Source organism: Dryobates pubescens, chromosome 31, assembly GCF_014839835.1.
Source record: "Dryobates pubescens isolate bDryPub1 chromosome 31, bDryPub1.pri, whole genome shotgun sequence".
NCBI classification, from domain to species: domain Eukaryota; kingdom Metazoa; phylum Chordata; class Aves; order Piciformes; family Picidae; genus Dryobates; species Dryobates pubescens.
The window spans coordinates 4,207,825-4,226,125 of record NC_071642.1 but is presented as its reverse complement, the minus strand read 5'-3'; the positions used below and the strand labels follow the sequence as shown (position 1 = coordinate 4,226,125).

Here is an 18,301-nt window from a genome sequence, read left to right as displayed (position 1 = left end):
CAGTTCAGCCACTTGGGCTCATCCACCAAAAGCCTTTGAAATTCCCAGTGTAAGGTGAGAAAGTAGAAGTCTGGGGAGCTTGGTGTCCTGGACAGCTTCCTCCCAGGAGAAGGCTTGGTTCTGAAGCCACCACCCCTCAGTGGGCACACACCCAGGCCAACCCAAGAATCACAAACAGGGTTAAAAAGCTTGGAAGTGCCAGAAAATAGATGGAATTGTGTTGACCCATTCCCAGCAGAGGCAAGCTCTCACCTACCAAAGCCACCAGAGAAGTGTTTGCTGCCAGGTGGTGATCAAAACCCAAGCACCAAACCCCAGGGAGAGCAGAACATGGAACCATGGAAGAGTTTGGGTTGGAAAGAACCTCAAAGCTCACCCAGCTCCAACCCCCCTGCCACGGGCAGGGACACCTCTCACCAGCCCAGCTTGCTCAAGGCCTCATCCAGCCTGGCCTTGGAACACCTCCAGGGAGGGTTTTGCCCACCCATGCCCCAAGCCCACAGGAAGACCAGAAGTCAGCAGAGAGCCAGGTGGGAGCAAACTCTTTATTTACACCTGGCCAAGGCCCCCTGGCTGTTACTTGAGGGGGATGAAGCGTGAGGAGTGGGTGGCACCGATGCCAGGCCGGCCGTGCTTCACCGGCTTGTAGGTGATGGAGAACTCCCCCAGGTAGTGGCCAATCATCTCGGGCTGGAAAAGATCACAGAACGCTTTGCCTCGGAAGGCAACTCACAGGTCACCTACTCCACCCCCCCTGCCACGGGCAGGGACACCTCCCACCAGCCCAGCTTGCTCAAGGCCTCATCCAGCCTCCAGGCAGGAGGCAGCCACAGCCTCCCTGGGCAACCTGTGCCAGGCTCTCCCCTCCCTCATACTGCAGAACTTCTTCCTCAGCTCCAGTCTAACCCTGCTGTGCCTCAGCTTCAAACCATTCCCCCTTGTCCTATCTCTAGACACCCTCATGAGAAGGCCCTCTGCAGCCTTCCTGTAGGATCCCTTCAGGGACTGGAAAGCAGCTCTGAGGTTGCCCTGGAGTCTTCTCCTCTCCAGCTCCCTCAGCCTGTCCTCAGTAGAGCTGCTCCAGCCCTTGGATCATCTTTGTGGCCTCCTCTGGACTCACTCCATGTCCTTCTTATGATGGGAGAGATCCATGCTGGAGGTAGGAAAGAGGATGAGGGGCTCCCTCTGCACCCCCTCCCCAAATGGGGACACAGAAACCTTGGGGACATTTTGGGTACCAGTGGAAAATGGCATTTAATGCCACTGGTGGTGTCCTGTCACCACCCCACGGTTATTCCACTCCCAGGAACCCTGATGGCTGTCATCTGACACCAGGGCCAGGGCTGGGGGCAGCCAGGGCCTGGCCATGGCTCTCTCGATCGCAGTCTCACAACTGCCACCTCACTTTTGTCACTTCAGCACCTCCTGACCCCACTGTGAGAGGAGGCAACCCGCAGGGTGGACACTTTGGAGTGGTCCCTCAAGGCCCACCCTCAGGATGGATGCTTTGGGGTGGTCCTGTAAGGGCTACCCTCAGGATGGATGCTTTGGGGTGGTCCTTCCAGGCCTAAACTCAGGATGGATGCTTTGGGGTGGTCCTTCCAGGCCTAAACTCAGGATGGACACTTTGGACTGATACCTCAAAGCTCACCCTTTTGGATGGATGCTTTGGGGTGGTCCTTCTAGGCCTAAACTCAGGATGGCTGCTTTGGGGTGGTCCTGTAAGGGCTACCCTCAGGATGGATGCTTTGGGGTGGTCCCTCAAGGTCTAAACTCAGGATGGACACTCTGGACTGATACCTCAAAGCTCATCCTTTTGGATGGATGCTTTGAGGTCATCCTTCAAGGCCCACCCTCAGGATGGATGTTTTGGGGTGGTCCTTCTAGGCCTAAACTCAGGATGGATGCTTTGGGGTCGTCCTCCTAGGCCTAAACTCAGGATGGATGCTTTGGGGTGGTCCTTCTAGGCCTAAATTCAGGATGGATGCTTTGGGGTGGTCCTTCTAGGCCTAAACTCAGGATGGATGCTTTGGTCCCTCAAGGCCCACCCTCAGGATGGATGTTTTGGGGTGGTCCTCCTAGGCCTAAACTCAGGATGGATGCTTTGGGGTGGTCCTTCTAGGCCTAAACTCAGGATGGATGCTTTGGGGTGGTCCTTCTAGGCCTAAACTCAGGATGGATGCTTTGGGGTCGTCCTCCTAGGCCTAAACTCAGGATGGCTGCTTTGGTCCCTCAGAGCTCACCCTTCGGATGGATGCTTTGAGGTCATCCTTCATTGCCCACCCTCAGGATGGATGTTTTGGGGTGTCCCTCCGAGCCCACCCCCAAGACAAGCCGCTCTGGGGTGTCCCTCTGCTCCGAGCAGGAGCCTCAAGCCCTCCTCAGGCACAGGGCAGCAGAACCAAGCTCGTGGGCTGCCGCCCCGACTCCTCACCTTGATCTCCACCTGGTTGAAGGTCTTGCCGTTGTAGACGCCGACCATGCTGCCCACCATCTCTGGGAGGATGATCATGTCCCTCAGGTGGGTCTTGACCACCTCAGGCTTCTCCATGGGCGGTGCCTCCTTCTTGGCCTTCCGCAGGCGCTTCAGCAGGGACTGCTGCTTGCGGCGCAGGCCGCGGTTGAGCCTCCGGCGCTGCCGGGCGCTGTACAGCTGCATCAGCTGCTCGCTGCGGGGGGATGGCAGCCACTGGGCTTGGAGAAGACCTTTCACAGTGGTGGAGCTAACCCAGCACTGCCCCAGGCCACCACCAACCCCCTGGCCCTCAGCACCACGGCTCTGAAACCCCTCCAGGGCTGGCGACTCCACCACTGCCCTCTGGGCAGCCTGGGCCAGGCCTGGACAACCCTCAAGGGGAAGAAATTGTTCCTCATGGCCAAGCTGAGCCTCCCTTAGGGCACCTTGAGGCCACTTCCTTTCATCCTGTTGCTTGCTCCTTGAGAGAAGAGACCAAACCCCACCTCCCTCCAACCTCCTTTCAGGGAGCTGTACAGAACAATGAGGTCTCCCTCAGCCTCCTCTTGTGCACACTGAAAACCCACAAGTCCCTCAGCTGCTCCTCCCCACCCCTGTTCTCCAGACCCTCCCCCAGCTTTGTTGCCCTTCTCTGGACCTGCTCCAACCCCTCCACGTACTTCTAGGAGTGAGGGTCCCAAGACTGAACCCAGTGTTGGAAGTGCAGCCTCAAATACAATCCCTGCCTTGGTGCTGCTGGCTATACTGTGGCTGATCAGGCCAGGCTGCTGGTAGCCTTCTTGGCCACCTGGGTTTACACAGTGGCTCATTTTCAGCTTCTGCTGATCAGCCCCATCAGGCCCTTTTCCATCCAGCACTTCCAAGCCTGAAGCATTCCTGGGGTTGTCATGACCCAAGTGCAGGATCCAGCCCTTGGTCCTGGTGCACCTCAGCCCATCGATCCAGCCTATGGATACAGAGTCCAAGCCTAGAAGCTCCCTGGAGACCCCACACCAGCAGCATCACCCCCTTCCAACAGCCAGGAAAGGACAGAAACACCCCATCCGTCCCCCTCCTCTCCCCCCAACCTCCCCGGTTATCACTGAGCAGAGGGGGAGCAGCTCTGCCCCCACCGCAGGCCCAGCCCTGACCCCGCACAGCAGCCACCCTCTGCCCCCAGCTCTTACTAGGACATGTCGAGGAGCTGGTCCAGGTCCACCCCTCTGTAGGTGAACTTCCGGAAAGTTCGTTTCTTCTTCTGCTCTACCTCTGCCTGCAGCCAGGAAGGGAAAGGGGGAAAAGGGAACGGGAAAAGAAAAAGGGGACGTAAGGGTGGGAAGGGAAGAGGCTGTCAGGGCTGCGCAAGAGCCGCGTCCACCCCTCCACGCACACGAGAAGGCCGCAAGACCGAGCTCCGTAGGCCCCCCAGCATCACCATCACCTCCCTCCCCACCCCCGACCCTCAGCTCCACCGAGCCGGGCTTGGTCCCTGGGGAACGGCGCTCAGGCCTACTGCAGCGGGGAGCAACCCCTGCCCCCAGCAGGGCCCAGCAGCCGCCATTCCCCACCCCGCAGCGAAGAGAGCGCACCGCCCACAGCGGCAGCGGCGGCGCAGGCCCCCTGCGGCCACCCCCGCGGAGGATGGAGCCCGATGGGAGCCGCCGGCTCCGCCGCCCGCACCCACCATCTTGGCCGGGTCTCCTCGGAAAGGGCCGCGCTGGGGCCGGAAGCGGCGGATCTCGCGAGCGGGGACGGGGCGGAAGAGGGCGCTAAGCCCCGCCCCCTGCGGCTTCCTGCGGCGCTTCCGCCCTCACTGTCCAGGGAGGCGCTCGCTGGGCACAGCGCCTCCTCCTCGCCCAGGGCTGATGGCCAAGGTGGGAGCCTGTTCCCCTTGAAACTCTGGCCCAAAGCGGGGTGCAGGAAGCAGGGCCAGGGCCCCAGGAGGAGAGGAGCTGCCCAGACGACCTGCAGTGGTTTCACAGCCAAAGAACTGCTCTTGACCCAAGGGTGGCATTACGAAGCTCCTCCTTCCTGATGGGGCTCAAGATGGGGCCCAACAGCAGCAACGAGGTAGCAGAGTCACCTCCCTGATGGATCAAAGTCACCTCCAGGGCATGGCTACACCAACCCCAGCACCACACTGAGCCAGCTCTGTGAATCCTGCTCAGGACAACACCCATGCATCTTGTGGGCAAGTCTTGTGAACTTGTCTTGAAAGCAGCAGCCTTCATCCTTTAGTGATGGACCTTCATCTTCTGCTGCCTTCCTGCTTCCCTCACAAGCTGGGCAGCTTTTCCAGCTCAGGCTCCAAGTGGAGGGCTGAAGCGAGGACAGGCCTTAAAGCCATGGCTGGGGAGCAGAGGAGACAACAAAGCCAGCCCCTGGTGCCTCCTCCATCCCATCCCATCACCCCCACAGCCTCCAAGATGCTGTACCTGGGGCTGACCCCTCCAGCGCTGAGCCAACACAGGGCAGACAAGTGCCAGCTCATCACTTGGCACAGGTGGTTTCAGTTTGTCCCTGGGCAGAGATGGGAGTTCCAGGTGGATGCAACATCCTGGGCTGAGCTGGAAGAGCTGGTTTTGCACAGAAGGGATCCATCTCCAGAAACTTTCCTTCAAGAGGAGCTTGAAGAGCTGCAGCAATTTTACATCTTCCTGCATTCCTCAGGTCCAAGTCACAGCACATGGGAAGGACTGGGAATGCCAGAGGACCAGCTCCTCTTCCAGCAGGGAGACACTGAGTGCTTGGTGCTTGTGGAAGCGAGGACCAGAGCCAAGCAGAGTCCCAGCCAGCAGAACTGGTGCAATCCAGCCAAACCACCCTGCTCCCTCCCCACTCTGAATGGATCAAAGTCCTTCCCAGCACAACTCGGTGACCTCCAGTGCCATGGATCCATCCCAACCCAGCCTGAATTTCCAGTCCTGCTGAGCCACACCACACCTGCTCCTAAGTCTTCCAAGCTTGCAGCAGGGCAAACCTGCTCCTGAGGAGTTCAGCCCTCTCCACAGAACAGCTTGGGTTGGAAGGGACCTCCAGAGAGCATTGAATCCAACCCCCTGCCAAAGCAGCATCACCCAGGGCAGGTCACACAGGAACAGATCCAGCTGGGGCTTGAAAGTCTCCAGAGGAGACTCACAACCTCCCTGGGCAACCTGTTCCAGTGCCTCCCCACCCTCACTCTCAAGAATTTCTTCCTAATCTCCCCTCTTCCAGCTCAAAGCCATTGTCCCTCATCCTGTCACTACCTTGTCCAAAGTCCCTCCCCAGCTCTCCTGGAAGGCTGCTCCTGGAACCTTCTCTTCTCCAGGCCCTTCCCAATGATTTGAAGGCCTCTTCCACACAAAGATACTCTGTGAGCTTAAAAAACCACCGAGGCACAACACTGATAACCAAGACGATTTTCCAGGCTGCCAGCTGCTGCTCTCTCAGGAAAACCTCCCCAAATTCACAAGAATATTTGTCCAAGGGAAAAAACAACCAACCAACACAACCACCACCAAAACTCCAACACACAACCATCCCCCACCAAACCAACCCCAACCTCACCCACAAAGGCAGACGAGCTCGGAGTTTCTAATTCAAAGGTACTTCTCTTTATTCAAACCAGGGGTGATCGCTGGTTAGTGCAAAATGCACCTAAACCTTTCCGCGGTTGTTTTGGTTTTGCCTGAGGGAAATCTACATCTTAACAAGGCCTCCATTAACCCTTCCATTACCAACCCCACCCCCACCCCCCCCGAGGATCAGGAAGCATTCGAAGCACAGAAGCTAAACTCCCCCGCCCCCAAGAGAAGCGACTCCGCCACGCAGCTCTGCACCACCAGGTAACAAAACAGCCTCCCCCCCAAAAAAACCCCTAAGAAACTGAAAAAAAAAAGAACAAACCACACTCAGATTTTTCTTTGTTTTGTTTTGTTTTTTTTTTTTCTCTTTTCATCTCCCAGAGTTTCTGAAGCCCAGGGGCTGATGGTGGGAGGGGGAAAAAGGGAGGGGTGGGGTTGCAGCTCGCCCTCGCTTCCCACAGCGCCAAAGGAAACCCTGTTGTTAAATTAAAAAATAAGCCAGCATACATAGTAGAAAATTTCTCTTAAAAATTCCACAATCTGTAAATGTATATATATTTCTTTTTTTTTTTTCTTTTTTTTTTTTTATTTTTCTTTCTTTTCTTTTAAACATAAAAGTTTACAATATGCGGTGAAACAAAAAAGGCTCCGGGGCAGGGGGGGAGAGAGGGGGGTTGGGAGAATCAATTCATAACTGAAAGGAAGCAAAAGAAAAACAAAGGGGGAGGGAGGAAAGGGAGGACAACAGAAAAAGAAAAAAAAAAAAACAGAAAAAAGGAAAAAAAGAAGAAAAAAGTAAAAAAGGAACAAAAAGACAAAAGAAAAAAGAATTAAAAAGAAAAAATGGAAAAAAAGAAAATAGGGGAAAAAGAAGGAAAGAAAAGAAAAAGAAAAAGAAGAAAAAAAATTAAAAATAAATTAAAATATTATAAAAAATAAAAAATAAAGATGAAAATTAAAAATAATAAAAATAGGAAAAAAATAAGATAAAGAACAAAAATTTTAAAGGGGAAAATAAGAGGAAAAAGGGGAAAATAAGAGGAAAAAGGGGAAAATAAGAGGAAAAGGGGGAAAATAAGAGGAAAAGGGGGAAAATAAGAGGAAAAAGGGGAAAATAAGAGGAAAAAGGGGAAAATAAGAGGAAAAAGGGGAAAATAAGAGGAAAAAGGGGAAAATAAGAGGAAAAAGGGGAAAATAAGAGGAAAAAGGGGAAAATAAGAGGAAAAAGGGGAAAATAAGAGGAAAAAGGGGAAAATAAGAGGAAAAAGGGGAAAATAAGAGGAAAAAGGGGAAAATAAGAGGAAAAAGGGGAAAATAAGAGGAAAAAGGGGAAAATAAGAGGAAAAAGGGGAAAATAAGAGGAAAAAGGGGAAAATAAGAGGAAAAAGGGGAAAATAGAAAATAAAAAAATATATAAAAAAAGAAAAATAAGGAGAAAAAAAGAAAAATGAGAAAAAAGAAAAATTAAGAAGAATTTTTTTTTAAAAAAAAAGGGGGGGGGAATAAAGGAAGAAAGCCCAGAAATTAAAACAAAATAAAACAAGCAGAAGAATGGGAGGGGAAAAAACCCAACAACACACAAGCAGGGGAAAAAAAGAAAACCCCTTAAAGAGGAAAATAAGAAATAAATAATAATTAAAAAAATAAGCAGGGGAAAAAAACCCATAATAAAATAAAAATGGGGGGGGGGAAGTGTAAAACAGAAAATATAAAGGCAGGGGGGGGGAAAGAAAAGAAAATAAAGGCGGGGGGGGAAAGAAAAGAAAATAAAGGCAGGGGGGGAAAGAAAAGAAAATAAAGGCAGGGGGGGAAAGAAAAGAAAATAAAGGCGGGGGGGGAAAGAAAAGAAAATAAAGGCAGGGGGGGAAAGAAAAGAAAATAAAGGCAGGGGGGGAAAGAAAAGAAAATAAAGGCAGGGGGGGAAAGAAAGGAAAAAAGTAATAAAGGGGAAAAAATAAAAGCCATAAAAGGGGAGGAAAAAAAACCCAAAAGAAGAGAAACCTGAAGCTCTGAATTAAAGCTGAAGACATTTTTAAAACCCTGTAGTTTGAACCAGTGACATTTGTTTCTTTATTTGTGCTGAAGGGTTAGAGGAAATAAAAGGAAAGACTCAATTGAAAAATAAACAACTGCAGTCCAAACCACCCACAGCTCTCCCTCCAGGAGCTGCCTTTCTCCCACCCTCTCCCAACCCACCCTCCCCCCCCCCCCCAAATCAAATCCCCACCCTCCCCAACCCCCCCCCCCAAAAAAAAAACCCAACCCAAAAGGAAAACCAAAAAGAAAAGGAGGGGAAAAAAAAAACCAAAACCAAAACAACAAAAGGTTGTTAGGGGTTGTTTGTTTGTTTGTTTTTCTTCCATCAAGTATGTGATTGTCACAAGTTCAGAAGTCTGGGATTCCTGGGTTGGGCTGGTGCCAGACATCCCTGTGGACAGAATTCCCTGATTGCCAGCCCCAGGCTAGCGCCTGTAGGGGTGAAATCCTTGCACGTTATGGTTCTGTCCTCGTCCAAACCCACTTCCTCCGGCCGGGGGGCCGCTGGATGGCTGCACCGAGGGCCCTCCATAAGGAGGGGGTTGCTGGCTGGGATCAGAGAAACCTTGTCCAAAACCACTCAAGTCTTGTCCATACCCTGGGGAGGGAAGAGCGAGGAAAAGGCAGAGTCAGCTCCTGAGCATCACAGCGGTGCAAAGCCATAAGCTGCCACCTCTCCCTCCCTCCATGCGCGGCCAACACCTGGGCTGGGCAGCTGCTGCTCGCAGTTCTTGGCAGTTCTTGACCTTTTTTAGAGTAGAAATGGACACACACAAAAAAAAAAAAAAAAAAAGCAGAACTGAAGTGGGCAGAAACAGCAGAAGTCACTTCTGAGGTAACCCCCAACCCGGGCTGGCACTGCAGCCATCGCATTAAAGCTGCCCGAAACCCTGAGGTGGCCTCGGCCTGGCAGGTTTTGCTGTCAGCGTGTTCTGAGTGGGGTTTTTCCTTGGGTTGGGTTGGGTTGGTTGGTTTTTTACTGGCTGCAAACTGGTCCTGTCAGGCTCAGCAGAGATGAAGATGTAGTGAGGAAGTTTTCTCTGAGTTGTCCCAGCAGCTCCTTTAGCGTGGAGCTCAGGCAGCTTCAGCATCTTCCCTGGGCAGCCAGCAGCTTGCTTTGCTGCAAAGACAGGCTGGAGAAGACAACCCTCAGCCCCGCTTCCAAAGAGCAGAAATATTCAACTAACCAACCTACCTCCCTCTTTCAAGGGCTGTTCAACTCCCAGCAATGCAAATGAAAACCCCAGGGGGCAAAGTTGGCCAGGCAGAACCCAGCAGGTTGTGAGCACTGCACCATGATATCCTCTAGGACAGATTCCTTGCTCCAAAGGATGAAGATCCTTCCCCAAGCTGCCCGTGTGGGCAGGTGAAGTGGTTGCTGCAAGCTCACAACACAAGGCTCTGTTCCAACACCCAGAGCTCCTGCAGCAGGTGGCCCATGCTGCTGAGCAGCAGCAGTCAGTGTGAGATCCCACAGCCCTACTCCACATCCCTCCTGACCCAGCTGCCTGGGTTCATAGAATGGGTTGGGTTGGAAGGGACCTTCAAGATCAGCCAGTTCCAACCCCTTGCCATTGGCAGGGACACCTCCAACCAGTCCTGGCTGCTCAAGGCCTCATCCAACCAGGCCTTGAACACCTCCAGGGAGGGGGCAGCCACAACCTCCTGGGGCAAACTGTTCATGTCTCCCTACCCTCACTGAGAAGAATTTCTTCCTCATCTCCAGACTCAATCTCTCCTCTCCCAGCTCAAAGCCGTTGTCCCTCATCCTGACACTCCCAGCCCTTGTCAAAAGTCTCTCCCCAGCTCTCTTGGAGCCCTTTCAGGTACTGGAAGGCTGCTCAGAGGTCTCCCTGGAGCCTTCTCCAGGCTGAACAGCCCCAACTCTCCCAGCCTGTCCCCATAGGGGAGGTTCTCCAGCCCTCTGATCATCTTTGTGGCCTCCTCTGGACCATGTCCTCCTTGTGTTGGGGACCCCAGAATTTAGGTCTGGCTGGGTGTTGAGTTTCAGCTAGAGTTTACCCAAGTTAACATTTATCTTGTTCCTCCTTACTCTGAGGAGCTGAGCACTTCTCCCTCCCTCCTGCCACGCTGCCCTTTGCCTGCCTTGCTTGGCAACTAGTCCACACCAAGGACCAGGGGCAAGATAGGTTCAGAGTGAGCAGAGGTTTGGGACAAGGAGAAAGGGTGAAGACAAAAGACTTGCTAAATTCTTGCTGCCAAAGCTGATACTGAGAAGGTTGAGGAAGTGCCCACAATTAAATACAGCTCCTAATCCTTACAGTGCCACCAGCAGAAGGCTCTGCTCTGAAGGATGAATGAAGAACCCCAAATTCCTAAGGACATTGCTGCAGTCCTGCTTCTCTCTGTGCAGGCTTAAAGCAGGTTTAAACTCTCTTAATCCAAAACAAAGTCTCTTAGCATATCTCCAGCATTTCAATTTCAAGCTCTGCTTGTCTCTCAGGACTTGCTACCACTAATGAGCATTAAAACACATCTATCACAAGCCTTTATTAGCTCAAAATGCTAATCCCATCATTTTTTTTTCCTCCAGCAGAGATAAGCAGGCAACCCAAACCACAAAGTGATTGTTTGCCAAGGGGTGAGGCTCTGAGCAGAGAAGGGGGGGAGAAATGCAGTTATTCTCACTGTACACTGCAGTGTTTCAGCATCCTGGGGTGGAAACCACACTTCTCAGCTTGTTTATCACGAAGGAAACCTGAGCAGCCAGACATTTTCCATGTGTTGGCTTCTTCCCCCCCTCCTTAGCTTGCTCAACTCCTGCCGCAGCTCTCGGCGTGGCGCCGACACCAAGGGGCTGTGCCCACCAGGAAGGGTTTGTAGTGTTCCTGAGCTCCTCTTTGGTGATCCCAACAGGGTGTAAAACCTCACCAGGGCCAGCAGTGTCATTTGTCCTTCAGTGATGAGTTTTCACTTCAGCCAGCTGAGGAACACCAAGAGCTGTGCTGCCCCTTGCTCAGCACGGATCAACATTTGAGCCACGTCCTTCCACCCCCACCCTCTTAAAAGAACACCAAAACACCACAACAAAAAACCCCCAAACAAACAAAAGACCCTGCAAGAAACACAAATTAATGTTCCCCAAGGCAGATATAGCAAGGATTGGTTGTAAAGAGGCACCACCTACCTAAGGCTTCTCACTGCTCAGCCTGACCATAAGAGTGTAAACAAAGTATTGGCGCGTAGCCTGAAGGGTCTTGAGAATAGGAACCCAGCCCTAGTAAGAAATGAGGAGAGCAGGGTGACGAACCCCCAGAGAGCCCTGTGCAGAGATAATTGTTCAGGGTGAGGGAGGCATCACCCACCTTAAATTGCTTCATTTAGTTTATTTCTCTTTTACACTTCTCAGCCTGGCTGGAAACGAGAGCAGCATTTAAGATGCTGGCGGAGCCAGGGTGACAACCGAGAACTCGGTGCCTCTTTAAAGCCCACTTATGCAAATTCATGCAGATCCAAGCCAGCTCTGCCCCCACTGGACAGCAGTGCTGCTGGCTCAGTTGTGATCAACACCAAGTGCTGAAGCTCTTAGAAAGTTTACAAGATATTACACACAGCTTTGTGACCTCTGGAGCGTGGCAAATACCTCTAATCCCTGGTAGCACTTGCACTCGGAACAGCTTTCAGGCTGCAAAAGCACTCTCGAGGTGAGACTGACTGCAGTTGTGCCTTAAACCTTCCAAGCCTTCCTCCTCCAAAGGCACACCTCTTCCTCCCCTTCCTCCCTCCCCAGCTTCAGAGACTGAGAATCATAGAATGGGTTGGGTTGGAAGAGACCTTGAAGATCATCTGAGTTCCAACCCCCTGCCCTAAGCAGGGACACCCCAAAAGTATTTCACTGGCAAAAAGGCTTCCTAAAATGCACCAAAGAGGCAAAAGTGGCACCACACAGCCCAATCACTCTGGAATCCTCCTCCCCAGAGCTTTGGAAACCAGATTCCAACAGATCCCAACTGAAGGGAGGGGAAAAAAAAAACCCCAACATAAAAATGATTGTGCAGGGTTTATGTTTTATTTACCAGGGTCCACCCCACCCTGCTTCCAAATGAGCCTGCAAAGGGGCAAGACAAGACAAAAACCCCAAACTAAACCTTCCTCTGGAGTTCACAAGGGCAAAGCTGCCTAATGAAAGCCAACAAAGAAATGGAAAAGCATTCCAGATTCATCAGCATGAGAAGGTGCTTGCCTTGTGAGCACACATCTGAAAGGTTCAGCTTCCTTCAGAGGCCGATTTGCATGCTTGGAACTTGGAGCAGTTCCCCTGCTGAAATCGTTCTGCTGAAGCTTTTCATTTCACAACAGCTTCTGCAGGCACTTCCCAAGGAAAGCAGACAGGCACCAACAACTTGTGAACAAGTTCTCCATGCCTGGTGGTGGTGTCTGATTCCTTGGAAGTGGCCAAAAGTTCACCTCAGAGGTTCAAAAAGAAAAACAACCACCACCAAAAGGACCAATTATAATCCCACAAGGAAAAAAAAACCAGAAGCACCCAAAAACCAAACCAGCACAAAGAACTCTTTGGAGCTCCAAAGCTGGACTGAGTGGAAGGCCAAGGTGAGAATTCCCTCTTGGCTCCTGCAGGGAGGAAGAGCAGGGATTTTATACTCAGGAGCACAAACACTTGTCCTAGAAGTTCAGGGGTTGGTTGTTTTCTCTTGCAGTACTCTTTTTGCCTGCCTTCAAACTTGCTGCATCCACCTCTCCTCTCTGCTACAGAGCTATCCATACAGCACCATCTCTCTCTACACACCTCTCTGACAGAGCTAGAAGACAGGAGAGGAAGAAGGGAAGGGAGGAAAAGGCAGGCAGCTTGGATCCTTACACCCTGCACTGCTCACCTCTTGGAAGCCTAATTTTCAATCAAAAGTTGACTGCAAGCTTTGGGAGACAAAAATATTTGTCTGCAGATGGAGGGAGAGTGCAAAACCAGCACCTAAGTGCTCAAGTCTCTGAAGGCTATTTCACAGCACACAAGCAGTGGTTTAGAGTTGAGTAAAGAAATCCCCTCTGGCTAGAATCCTGAGTGATTTTAGGATGGCTCAGAGCTGGTGGCTGGCATTGCCAACCTGGACTGTTCTGAACACTGACTTTCTACCCCAGGATAACAGAAAAAGCAGGAAGAGGAAGGGAGGAGGAAAAAAAGCCCCAAACAGCTTAAGCTGAGTTTATTTGATATGCACTTACTTACCAAACTGACTATAAGGGAATTCTGGCTGAGCAGTTGGGGGTTTGCTCATGTCCTGAGTTGCCTGAGATGGTGGTGGTGGTGGTGGGAAAGCTAGTGGCGTTGCCCCTGGAGTGGCAGGTGGAGGAGGTACTCCAGGGGGGGCAAACTGGTCAGGTGGAGGAGGTGGAGCACCATAACCAAAACCTGAAACAGGAAGAAAGCACAAGGCATGAGAAGACAGGGGGAGGCTGTCCTGCTGACTTTAGAAGTGCTTGAGAAAAATACACTGCAACTCACTCCTGCACTGTGGCTAAAGGACCCCAACAACCTAGCCTGAAGATGACAAATCACAGAGTGGTTGAAGTTGGAAGGAACCTCAGAGATCATCTACTCCAAGCCCTCCTGCCATGGGCAGGGAAACCTCCCAGCTAGACTCAAGGCCTTGAACAGTGCCAGGGAGAAGGCAATCCACAACCTCCCTGGGCAGCCTATTCCAGTCTCACCACCCTCATACTGTAGAACTTCTTCCTCAGCTCCAGTCTAACCCTGCTCTGCCTCAGCTTCAAACCACTCCCCCTTGGCCTGTCTCCAGACACCCTCATGAAAAGTCCCTCTGCAGCCTTTCTGTAGGATCCTTTCAGGGGTTGGAAGGCAGCTCTGAGGTGCCCCTGGAGTCTTCTCATCTCCAGGCTGAACACCCCCAGCTCCCTCAGCCTGTCCTCACAGCAGAACTGCTCCAGCCCTTGGATCATCTTTGTGGCCTCCTCTGGATTTGCTCCAACAGCTCTGTGTCCTCCTTATGCTGGGGACACCAGAACTGGCCACAGCATTCAAGGTGGGGTCTCACCAGAGCAGATCTCACCCCAAAGGAAGGCTGCAGCCACCATCAGCAACAAGAAAGGGACAAAAACCCAGCTAGGACCCCAGCTCTGTGTGCACACACCAAGAGCCATGGGGAAGCAGCCCTGTTATTTAAGGTCTTAGGATTAAAAAAGAACAATAGAAAAGATATCCCACACCAAGATCTTCCCTGTAGCAGAAGCAGTATCTCTAGGTACCTGGGGGCTACTTTCTGCCCTCTCTTTTAAACCAGGCTGTTCAAATGGTGGCCTGAGGTGGGGGTAGGTGCCAAAATCCCTATTTACATTTCCAATGCCAGTTGTGGCCTTAATTCCTTAAGCCTCTCTGAAAATCCCAGCCTGTGTCTAGCCCAGGTCAGCAAGCAGTAAATCTCTTCACTTTTCCCTCAGATGTCATAAACAGGGATCCACAATCCATCTGAATTCCTTTAGCCACAGGGATTTAAAGCAGAGCACACAAAAGGCTGCTGCACCCAAGAGAACAATAACCCAACTGACAGACAAGAATAGCTGTGAGGAGCTAAAATTAACTAAGTCATCTAGGTAAAACATCTAAGGGTAGATCATAGAATGGTTGGGGTTGGGAGGGACCTCCAAAGGTCATCCAGTCCAACCCCACTGCAGTCAGCAGGGACATCCTCAACTAGATCAGGTTGCTCACAGCTCTGTCAAGCCTGATCTTGAGTATCTCCAAGGATGTGGCCTCAGCTACCTCCCTGGGCAACTTGTTGCAGTGTCTTACCACCCTCACAGTAAAGAGCTTGTTCCTGACATCCAATCTAAATCTGCTCTTCTCTGTGCATCCTGTTCCAACTGCCAAGTCCAGAGGAAGATGAGGAAAAGCTGAGTTAGTGAGAGGTGTGATGGGGCTGTACTCAAGCTCCTGCAGGTCACTTACTAAATGGTGGAGGGGTGCCATAGCCCTGTGGAAATCCTTGTGGAGGTGGGAACCCTCCAGGAGGCGTAGAGACTATGTATGAGGTAAATGGTGGTGGTGGTGGAGGAGCTCCTCTTCCTGGGGGAGGTGGTCCATATCCACCTAGGAAAAGAAGAGAGGAGGGGGAAAAAAAACCAACCACAAATCAGAAACTAAAAACAGCTTCAAAATGAGAAGCTGCTGCTTAAGTCAGCATCCTCTAGATGGGGCAAAGCTGGCTGAGAGACTCCAGCCACAGCCTCAGCCTTCTATGAATTCTTACTTTGGGAAATATTTGTCCTCCAAGTATCCCTGCTGTAAATAATTGCAGCTGAGAATGTAATTCCTGGAGATAACAAATGAGAGTGGCTGCCAGCAGCAGGATGTGTGTCAGCTCCCATCACTGGGTGGTTAAGAACACAACAGCTTCTCCCTCTGCCTCATTCAGGACAAAAATTCAACCAAGCTTTCTTTAAAAATGTAGGTTAAATGCCACAGAAACCCTAACAAAGCTCCTGCCAGCTCTTCAAGGAACTGCCCCCTCCCCTCAGGAGGATTTTGCTTGTAGAACAGTCCATGGAATGTACTTACCAATTGCCTGTCCAGCTGGCACCCACATCCCTAAAACAGAACACATCAAAAAAGAGAAGTGATTTATACTCTGCAGCTCTAGAAACAGGAGGGCTGGCAAGAAAGCAGATTCATGGAATGGCTTGGAAGGGACCTTAAAGATCATCCAGTTCCAACCCCCCTGCCATGGGCAGGGACACCTCCCACCAGTCCAGGCTGCTCAAGGCCTCATCCAGCCTGGACTTGAACACCCCCAGGAAGGGGGCAGCCACAGCCTCCCTGGGCAACCTGCTCCAGTGTCTCCCTACCCTCACTCTCAAGAATTCCTTCCTCCTCTCCAGCCTCAATCTCTCCTCTCCCAGCACAAAGCCATTGTTCCTCATCCTGGCACTCCCAGTCCTTGACAAATGTTCCTCCCCAGCTCTCCTGGAGCCCCTTCAGGTACTGGACTGTACCAGGACTAGTACAGCATATAGTAGAATAGAACAGAATCAACCAGGTTGGAAGAGACCTTTGAGATCATCGAGTCCAACCTATCATCCAACACTATCTCATCAACTAAACCATGGCACCAAGCACTCCATCCAGTCACTAAGGGTCTCCCCCTTCCCCTTGGGGACACTGTGACAATGCTCTGTCCTCACTCCCTGGCCAACCTGTTCCAGTGTGAAGAATTTCTTCCTAATCTCCAGTCTCAATCTCTCCTCCTTCAGCTTCAATCCATTCCCTCTCACCCTGTCCTGGTTCAGAGCTGGACAGATCCTCTATTGACCTTAAACTGTGTCCCTCCCCCCGCCCCAACACTGCTTTAGGCCCTGGCTATCCTCCCAGTGTCCCTTCCACATCTGGTTTTCTGGTCCAAGAAATGGATTTCTCTCAGAATGTGCAATTCTGGAGAGACCACTCTGGATCATTTAGCAAATTAAGGAGAGGAGAGAGAGCAGTCTCCAAACTGCACTCAGCTGGAGCTTTCAAGTGCTGTGAGCACACCAAGTGCAGGACACCAGGATAAAGAACAACAACCCTGAGAGTCAGAGGACACATCCAAAGTGGTTTTGGTGGTGGTGGTGTTTGTCTTTTTTTCCATGCACTGCCAGCTTCATCCTAGTGAAGTTTCTGAAGCATAAAAACATCATCATCTACCCTGGCTACAGCATTCAGATGAAAAGATAAATGCATTTGTGCTTCAGGTTTAATCTTCCCAGCAGATCAGGTATCATTCTCTCTCCAAATAACCCCACTGACAATAATCTGCCTTCTCCATTTGCACAGCAGCAGATTAGCACATCTGTGCAGAAGGCTCAAAGCCTCAGCTGCAGCTTTTCAGCTTAATAAGCACCATGGGGAAAGCAACCAGCCCTCCACTGAGGTAGCAGCTCTTGGAGCAGTGGATGGAGCAGCGACACTTTCCCCCCCAGCCCCTCCCCCAGGTGGGAATTTCTCATGGCATCAGAATCTCAGGAGATCATCCAGTCCAACCCCACTGCCAAAGCAGGGTCACCCAGGGCAGGTCACCCAGGAACACATCCAGATGGGGCTTGGAAGGCTCCAGAGAAAGGAGACTCCACAACCTCTCTGGGCAGCCTGCTCCAGGCCTCCTGCACCCTCACACCAAGGAAGTTTCTCCTCATGCTGAGGTGGAATTTCCTGGCTTCCAGTTTGCATCCATCACCACTTGGCCTATCACTGGGTACCACCACAAAGAGCCTGGCACCTTCATCTTGCCACCCATGCCTCAGATATTTACAAACATTCCTACTATCCCCTCTCAGCCTTCTCCTCTCCAGACTGAACAGCCCCAGGTCTCTCAGTCTCTCTTCACAGCAGAGATGTTCCAGTCCCTTCATCATCCTCATAGCCTCTCTTGGACTCTTCTCCAGCACGTCCCTTGATCTAGGGAGCCCAAACCTGGCCACAGTATTGCAGGTGTGGTCTCAGCAGGGCAGAGCAGAGGGGGAGAACCACCTCCCCAGACCAGCTGGCCACACTTCTCTTGATGCACCCCAGATCCCATTGGCCCTCTTGACCATGGTGTCCCACGGATAACTTGCTGTCCACCAGGACTCTGAGGTCTCTCTCCATGAGGCTGCTTCGCAGCAGGATGACCTCTAGTCTGTACCAGTGCCTGGTGTTGTTCCTCCCCAGCTGCAGAACTCTGCCCTTACTGAACTTCATAAGGTTCCCTTTTGCTCAGCTCTGCAGCCTGTCCAGGTCTCACTGGATGGCAGCACAGCCTCAAGAGCTGCCAGCCACCCCTCCCCAGTCTCCTATCACAAGTGAACTTACTGAGGGTCTCACTCCATCATCTCTCAGAGCAAGCAAGCTCTCTTCTGTCAAATGCAACTCAATTCTACCCCCCTGCTTCTCCCCCAGGTTATCAAAATTGGCTTTGGATGAACTCAGAGCATTTATCCTGTCCTTCTGGATCTTTGAGGAGGGAGCTGGTTACAGCCATCAAACCCAAAACACATGGCTGCTGCTGCCAGCCCTGAAGGGTTCAAGCTACATCAAGAAAATGCTATGCAGTAAATGGTCTCAAATGGTCTCCTGCACCACTGCTTGCCCCAGAGCAGCTTGTTATTTTGCCAGGCTACATGAAGCAATAAAACCCCAAGACAAGGCCATCTGTTTTTCTCTCATTGCTTGCAAATCTTACTTATAGCTTCCTCTCAAACTGCCTCAGCCTTGAAAAGCCATATTTCAACAAGATTT

General features: G+C 51.5%; 3 protein-coding genes across 4 annotated transcripts in view; all 3 read right to left on the bottom strand.

The window, feature by feature from the left end:
- Positions 1-18,301, bottom strand: part of APC2 (APC regulator of WNT signaling pathway 2) — a 49,393-nt gene that overhangs the window by 19,311 nt on the left and 11,781 nt on the right. The gene's annotated exons all lie outside the window — the stretch shown is intronic.
- On the bottom strand, positions 527-4,211 carry RPS15 (ribosomal protein S15). Its single transcript, XM_054175389.1, has 4 exons — positions 4,140-4,211; positions 3,643-3,728; positions 2,435-2,669; positions 527-690 (listed from the first exon to the last, which is right to left on the bottom strand). The coding sequence occupies exons 1-4, from the start codon at positions 4,140-4,142 to the stop codon at positions 577-579; spliced, it is 438 nt and encodes a 145-aa protein (XP_054031364.1). The 5' UTR covers positions 4,143-4,211; the 3' UTR covers positions 527-576.
- DAZAP1 (DAZ associated protein 1) overlaps positions 8,362-18,301 on the bottom strand; it is a 35,564-nt gene continuing 25,624 nt past the window's right edge. For both annotated transcript variants that reach the window (XM_054175374.1, XM_054175375.1), the window contains 4 exons: positions 15,611-15,640; positions 15,002-15,142; positions 13,265-13,447; positions 8,362-8,656 (listed from right to left, as the gene is read on the bottom strand). In XM_054175374.1, coding sequence (XP_054031349.1) covers positions 8,484-8,656; positions 13,265-13,447; positions 15,002-15,142; positions 15,611-15,640 — 527 coding nt within the window. In that variant the 3' untranslated portion in view covers positions 8,362-8,483. The remainder of the gene's footprint in view (positions 8,657-13,264; positions 13,448-15,001; positions 15,143-15,610; positions 15,641-18,301) is intronic.